Source organism: Prionailurus bengalensis, chromosome X, assembly GCF_016509475.1.
Source record: "Prionailurus bengalensis isolate Pbe53 chromosome X, Fcat_Pben_1.1_paternal_pri, whole genome shotgun sequence".
NCBI classification, from domain to species: Eukaryota; Metazoa; Chordata; class Mammalia; order Carnivora; family Felidae; genus Prionailurus; species Prionailurus bengalensis.
Window position 1 is genome coordinate 19228672 of NC_057361.1, and position 8396 is coordinate 19237067.

The 8396-nt window shown below is 36.9% G+C and overlaps 1 protein-coding gene across 1 annotated transcript; it reads right to left on the reverse strand.

The window, feature by feature from the left end:
* Positions 1-2896: 2896 nt before the first annotated feature.
* Positions 2897-4852, reverse strand: LOC122476876 (E3 ubiquitin-protein ligase RNF168-like). Its single transcript, XM_043569756.1, is given in 1 exon segment — positions 2897-4852. A coding segment is annotated over 1 exon segment (1695 nt). The 5' UTR covers positions 4645-4852; the 3' UTR covers positions 2897-2949.
* Between the last annotated feature and the right edge of the window lie 3544 nt (positions 4853-8396).

Below are 8396 nucleotides of genomic sequence, written 5' to 3' on the forward strand. Positions count from 1 at the left end.
GATACATGGAATTGCTGAATCACTATATCATACACCTGAAACAAATATAATGCTGTGTGCTAACTGTACTGGAATTGAAATAAAAACTTAAAAAAGACCTGACAAACATGAACAAAATACTTAATGGCCTTAATTAATATAACTGAAGAAATCCTAAAAGGGTACTTGCAAATTGAATCCAGCAACACGTTAACAAACACAATCACATGTGATATGCTTTCTTAAAATAATGTAATGCGGTTCAGTATTAGAAAGGCTACGGATTATATCATTATGCCATAGAAAAATTATGGTTATTCAGTCGGAGGTTGAAGGGGCAATTGATGAAATTCCCATTCATGTTTTGAAAATTCAGAAAGCCAGAAGGTTATAAACATGATGGCTCACAGATTTCTCATTTATACAGATTTATGTATTTATGTTTATCTATACATATTTTAATATATATTTTATGTCATGTATCTTTCATATATATTTCTTATGCTAAATGGTAAAGCAATAAATGCCTTCCCTCTAGAGTCAAGAATATGAGAAATATGATCATTTTTATTACCTTTATTTAACACTACTTAAGTTTTAAGACCAGATATGGGTTATAAATCCAGAAAAAGAACAGACAACATCATCATTTTTTGAAAAATAGAACACTACCAGTCTTAGAAGTACAACAAAAATTGAATGAAACATATTTAAATTATGAAAAGAGCGATAAGAGACTGAGTTACATAATAAGTATACAAACTGCAAGGATGGCAGAAAAAAAACTAGTTAGAAGGTATAATGGAAAATCTATTGTCTTCAGATTTAAACAATAAAATATAAAGTGTCTAAGAGCAAACTAGATAAAATGAGCAGGACCTATGAGCAGAAAACTATAAAACTTGACTAAATACCATAACGAACACTTACATACATTGAAGAGAGACACCATGTTGTCGGTTACAAAGACTAAATATTTCAAAATTGCCAACCCTCTCCGAAGTATTTTCTAAATCAAATCTAACAGCAAGAAGCTAGGCATTTTTAGTTCAAATTTTGCAGAATGTTCGCTTAGATCAATCAGGAAGCAAGAATAAATAAGAAATATTTTTAAAGCAAGACTTGTGTAATCAGATACCACAGTGTGTTAAGAAGGGTAGTTAAACTCAGTGGTACTATTTTGGAAAAAGACAAATGAAACAACAAGGTAAAAATTCTAAGGGAAATGTGTATTTAATAACATGACGTTAATGTAAACCGAACCAATAAAGAAACAAAAGGCACTCTAATAAATAACGCTGAGGAAGCACTAATGCGGCAAAGCAGGTTGATCTCTACTTAACTGCAAGATAAATTACAAGCAAATGAATGATCTGCGATTTTGAATACAACCTTATAATTTCTAGAAAACTAGCATATTTCTCAGATCCAGTGGATCTTTTGCAGCTAAAGACAAAGAGAGAAACCAGTTTTTCTTCAAACATAAATACTTTTTTTAGCTCCAGTACATTTTATTGTATTTTTATTTTAAAAGGACAGAGAACTAGAGATCAGCAGAAATGCTGTTAAAACTGCTGTTTGCTTAAAGTCGTTCATATTAATAAACAAGAGATTAAGTCTCTGAGTTGAATTTGACAAAATGAAATCACTGCCTTCTGATTTAACTTTCAGGGGTAGGACAGCAAAACCCAAGCATCAGACTTTCTTTTTCTGTCCATCAACACAAATAACAGTATCAATACAAATGATAGTATAAAGAAATAGACACATAGTTATGTCTCAGGTCTCACAACATGAGATACTATATTTAACTCCTAAAGTAAATTCCCATTTTTTTCCTGGGATAGCAGATTAAGAGAAATGTTAACTCCCCCAACTTCAGGTAATTTAGTAACTGATTTTGATTTGCCACCAGATCCAGATACTATGGTGTGAAAAACTAAAACACCCAAATGTTTTCCATGTCATTTAGCAAAGATAGGAGGAAGGAGAATCCTCTGCCAAAACTCACCTGCTACTCCACCTTGACCCCTTTTCTGATTATTCCCTCAGTTCCAGTGTTTCTAAATTGTCAATCCACCCCACTGAGCCTCACCCAACTTTTAACTCCTTTTGCAACGAGACTAGTTTCCTTTGTCAACTAATTCCTAATTTTCCAGGAAACTCTTATTTTTCTGATCTCACATTAATCATATACCATTTTAAATGGAAGAAATTGCTATAATGCTTAAAATAATTCAAGTCAAACTGAAAACTAGATTCCTTTGGTGTTGTGGAAGATACGTTTCAAGCGTTCTGCAAATATATGGGAAAGTAGCAGGAGAACTTACCCTGCCTGGATTCCTAACTACTTGGTATAGTATTATAATCTTGCTTTGATTACTAGCTAGGATAAAAAGGGAAAGAAGCAAAGGCCAAAAAGCATGCATTTTTTGGAAAGAAAATGGCACTTGAAGATTTCTCGGGAGTTCGCCAAGGCATTTTTATATTCATAAGGATTGTCAAACTTAGTACATCACAGTTATTTAAAAGGAAAAGATTGGGACTCCTGATTACCACTGAGTTTGGCAGAAACGCATGTGTATATTCCTCCCTCATAATCACACAGTCCTTTTTTTTTAAATTTTTTTTAACGTTATTTATTTTTGAGACAGAGAGAGACAGAGCATGAACGGGGAAGGGTCAGAGAGAGGGAGACACAGAATCTGAAGCAGGCTCCAGGCTCTGAGCTGTCAGCACAGAGCCCGACGCGGGGCTCGAACTCACGGACCGCGAAATCATGACCTGAGCCAAAGTCGGCCGCTTAACCGACTGAGCCACCCAGGCGCCCCAACACAGTCCTTTTATTAAGGACAGGGAATGTGACCACAGAGCAGAATTAATGAAACAATTTATAAAGACTCTCCGACCAAAAAGAGATGATCACAATCCAGCTTTACTAGATTACAAAAGACTCCCTTTACTCACACATTACTTTCCATACCTCTGACACATCTGAAAAATACTTGTCTGTGACTTACTAGATGGTAGGGAATGAGCCCTTTTAGATACATTACAATTATCTGTAGAAGGATTTGGTAGCTTTCTCCTGTTAACATTAACTGAATGTTTCAACTGGATCTTAAGAGATGGCTGTCAGTTTTCATTTTCTGAGCCTCTCCGAGATTTTAAATGCTCTCTATCAGTCTGTTTTTTGAACTTCTGGTCTTTGGAATACTTCCTCTGCCCACTTCGCAATTTGTCTGGAAGTGAAGATATAGGACGTAGCTGATATTCATCTGGGGACCCTTTTTGCCGGTTGGGTTTCATTTGTTCTTTGTCTATTTCTTGCTGAAGCTGATATGCAAAAAACCAGTCCTGCTCTTCCTGTTTATTTCTCTCAGAAGGCAAGCATTCCAAATCTATGACATTCTCGGTAACGTTGATTTCTGTTTCCTCTGGAGCTGAGGAAGCTTTGGGGAACATTTTCTTTCTTTTTGCAGAAATGCATGGACCCGTGACTGCTTCAAACAAAGATTCCTGGTTTTTTCCTTTGGAAATATCTTCACTGATCAGTAGGCAATCGTCTTCATTTTCTGTGTCAACTTTGTTACTTTCAATTATCTGTGTCATACCTGATACAGTGCATGCACTCTCTGTTTCTCCAAAGCAGGGAACTCTGGCTTCAGGTCCCTTGTTATTTAGGACACGTAACTCTTTATCACGATTGCTTCGTGTCATTTTAATTTTTTGTTGAAGGCACCATTCTCTACCGTTGTCATGCAACTGAGGTACAGGTGACTCTACTGAAGACTGTGCAGCCTGTTCTTGAATGTCCATGGATAGTTGTGGAAAAACTGTTGGCATATCTTCTTCACTTACTGTATCTTGCCACACAGGGCTTTTTATGACAGTATTGTCAGTTTCCTTGGACATGGAGATATTCCTGCTTTCTTGGGCAACTTCAGACCGTGATGTTGACCCAAACTGAAATTTAGGTGAGAAGTATGTCTGAATATCTCCAGTGTTGGTGTTTCTCTTCTTACTTTTCTTTGGAGACTTGGCTGTGACCGTACCAGGTTTTGTGGAATTCAAAGGAGAAGCCAAGTCCTTTCTGTCACAGTAATTAAGATTAAAGCTTAGCTTTCTTGCTAGTTCTTCATCACTTTTCAGTTGTTCCGCCAGCTCTCTTTGCCTTTTTCGTGACTGCCGTCTTTCCTCCTCTTCGTCTTCTGCCAATAATCTCTGTATGTATTCTTTACTCAATTTTTCTTCATTTTCTTCAATGGCTCGTCGCTCTGCCTCCATCTTGCTTACCTCCTCTTCATATTCTTTTCTCAATTCCCCGGGCTTACTTAATAAGCGAACTGGCTTAAAGTCATCAACCATCTCCTCTGATTTCTGCCCAGACATTCTAAGCCTGCATTCTTCTGGATAGTGTTTTTGAATTATCTGCCACAGTTCCAGGTTGACAAGAGAATTTCTTCGGGCATGGTACCGGGTCCACGAAGAGATCCGGCGGCGACAGAAAGGACAGCATAAACTTGCCTTTTCGATAGTTGACTGGAAACATTGATTACAGAGTGTGTGGTTACAAGGCAGAGTTACGGGCTCGATTAAGATTTCCACACAGATGAGGCACTGGCATTCCGACAAGGAAGGGATGGCGTTTTGGGACGCGGCCATTTTAATACGCTAAAAAGTCATATTTGGCATCAATACCAGCTGAGGAGGCTTCCTTATCTCAGTGTGGCCAGGTCCAAGACTGCCCACGCACAAAGCTTCGGGACCCCAACTCCACGAAAAACACTGTTTTCCCCTCGGGGGGCCAGAGCACGGCTCCCGTCTGACTGTTAGCGTGCGGCCAACACGCAGAGGAGCATGGGATGACGCAAGCGTCCGGCCTCTGTGCGCCTGAGCCCACGCCCTCCTTTCTTGCGTCAGCCGTGAAGCCTAATGTTTGCGACAGTGCCGTAGCAACCCAACGAGGGCTAGTGACCAAAAAACATTTAGCTTCATAATATTAGTTTTTTAAATTTAGAAGAAAAAATGAACAAAAATAACAAAATGGATGCCACGAAAATCTTTGAAAAATGACAAGGGATAAATATTTTCACATATAAATAATTCTTAAAATGATAAATATCCCCCAATTGAAAAAAAAAGGGCACATAACATTAATGGTCAATCAACAAAAGAAAAACTACAATGGCCAATTAAAAAAAATGTTTTTCCATCTCACTAATACTAGAGTCAATTAAGCTATTTTATCTCCATTCATTCATTCATTCATTCATTCAAAATACATTCATCTGGGGGGCCTAGGGGGCTCAGTCGTTAAACATTCGACTGGTATTTTCAGCTCAGGTCATGATCTCACAGCTAGTGGGTTCAAGTCCTGCCTCAGGCTCTGTGCTGACAGCACCGACCCTGCTTGGGGTTCATTCTCTCTTTCTTTCTCTCTCTCTCTCACTCTCTCTGACCCTCTCCAATTTACATGCTCTCTGTCTCTCTCAAAATAATAAACTAAAACCACAAAATACATTAATCTAGGACCCATTTTATGCCAAGTACTTTTGTGGGTCACTAAGAACAGAGAACTGTATGAGACATTACCCCTGACTTTATGAAAAAGAGACAGGGGTGCCTGGGTGGCTGAGCCGGTCAGACATCTGACTCTTGGTTTTGGCTCAGGTCATAATTTCATGGTTTGTGGCATCGAGCCTCACGTTGGGCTCTGTGATGATAGCATGAAGCCTACTTGGGATTCTCTCTCTCCTTCTCTCTCTGCACCTCCTCATGCTCTCTCTGTCTCTCAAAACAAGGAAACTTTGAAAAAAACAGAAAAACAGAAACTAATCAAATAAGAAAACAACAGCATGACTTCAGATATTGATAAATACATAACAAATACCAAGTATGCTAAATTTATAGAGAGCCGCTGGGAATACTATTAGCATGCAAGAAAAATAGATATGATCTTTTCAAAGACTAATTTGGCAATCTGTATTAATAGTTTTGAAATTTTTATACCTTTTTAAAACCTTTTACCTGGAAATAATTTAAGAACCCCAAGAACTGAAAAACATAGTAAAGTATTCCTATGATAGTTTCTCCTACCTTTCCCCAATGATAACATCTTACATAGTCATACTAAAATATCAAAACCAGGAAATTGACATTGGTACAATACTATTAACTCAATTATAGGCCTTATTTAAATATCTTTAGTTTTTACATGTATTCATCTGTGTTTTTGGTGCGTAGTACTATGAAAGTTTTTCACCTGTATAGATTCACGTAACCACTACCACAATCAGGATACAGAAATGTTCCATCACCACAAAAACTCCCCAATCATATCCCCCTTATAGTTTCATGTCTTCCCATTCTAACCCGACCACCAATGATCAATTCTCCATCACTATCATTTTGTTATTCTGAGAGTATTATATAAATGGAATCATACACTATATAATCTCGTGAGATTGGCTTTTTTCTTGACTCAGCATAATGCCCTAAAGATCCATCCAAGTTTTTGTGGGTATCAAAAATTGGTCTCTCTTCATGGCTGAGTTATATCCTCATTATATGGGTGAACAAGTTTCTTCACCCATTCACCCATCAAAGGGCATCTGGGTTATTTCCAGTATGGGGCTATTACAAATAAAGCTGCCATGAATATTCGTGTGCACAATTTCACAATTGTGATTACTGGGTCCTATGACATGTAAATAGCATAACTTTATAAGAAACTGCTGCACTGTTTTCAGAGGGTTGTGGCATTTTACATTTCCATCAACAATCTATGTCAGATCCAGTTTTTTCACATCCTGCCAGCATTTGGTGTTGTCACTATCTTCTGTTTTAGTCTTTCTGATTAATGTGCACTGATATCATGCCTTTTATTTGCATTTACCTAATGCCTAATGTCCCTGAACATATTTTTATGTGCTCATTTACCCTCTGTATATCCTCTCTGGTTAAATGTCTGGTCACCTTTTTTGCATATTTTCCAATGGGAATATGATCTTATTGTTGAGTTTAAAGCGATTCATATATATGGTGGATATAAGTCCTATGTCAAATATGTTACTTGTGAAATTTCTTAGTCAGTAGCTTGTCTTTTCATCCTCTTAATACATTCCCTTACAGAGTAAAAGTTTAAAACTTTTGATAAAGACCAATTTGTCTTTTTTATTTTCTCTTATGGATTGCACTTTTGGTGTCATGCCTAAAAATTCTGCTGAACCAAAATTATAAATATTTCCTCCTGCATTTTCCTATGAAAATTTAAAAGTTTTATACTTTACATTTATTTTTTTAAGTTTTATAGTTAACATTTAGATCTATGATCCATTCTGAGTTAATTCTGGTGCAAGGTGTGAGGCTTAGGTTGAGGTTTATTTTCTGATCTATGGATAGATCCAAATGTACAACATGATTTACTAAAAAGATCATCATTCCTCCAGTGAATTGCTTTTTTCATTAACAAAAATCAGTTGGATATACTTGTGTGAGTCACTTTCTGGACTCTCTATTCTGTTCCCCTAATCTATGTGTCTGTTCATTTCTCTATAAGACATTGCCTTGCGTTTATTTCTTTTGATTCAACAATTTTATTTCTATGAATTTATCTCTAAGACAAAAATATAAGAATTCTCCATAAGACACAGACATACATTGAAAAATGTGCATGTAAGAATGCCCATAGCAGCATTTTTTACATATTGAATAACTGAACAATCTAAAGTCTATCAAAGAACAAAGGTTAAAGAAATTATGATTTCAGATTCCAGCAAAATGACTTTACTTGGCTAATACAGGAACTCTTCCTATAAAACCCAATGATCTTGGATAAACCTAATACATTTTAATATAGAGTTGACTTCAAAAAATGTGAACTCTTCAGGAGCCAGAATTGAAGAGCTTCCTGAGAGCCAGAATTCTAGAAGTACATGCTGATTTTTGTAGAGCTCTGGACACAGTACTAGCCCAATGATAGGAGGATCTTGATTTTAATGCACACATATGTAAGGCTGATAACAGATTTGTTCACTCAAGGTGGAACACTAGAACTGAGAACTGGGATTATGATTGAGACACTAGAAAGACTAATCCTAGTGAATGAGAAATAAAAATTCTCCACCTATCTACCCAGTGAAATGACAATAAATCTTTAGAGTGAAATTAAATTCCTATGATGGAGCCCCACATAGGTAGAATCTACTAACCCCAAACTTAGCCTAGGAACCTCCAAGACAGTAAATTAACATAAACAATTGTACCTGGCTATCGACACCCTACACAGCCTAGAAAGCCTAGCAGGAAAAAAATACAAACCATCTGCAGAAATAACCCAGGCCACAAGATTCCTCCTAAACAACAACAACAACAACAACAACCTCCGCTTAAAATGAACTAACAAGTTTAAAAAT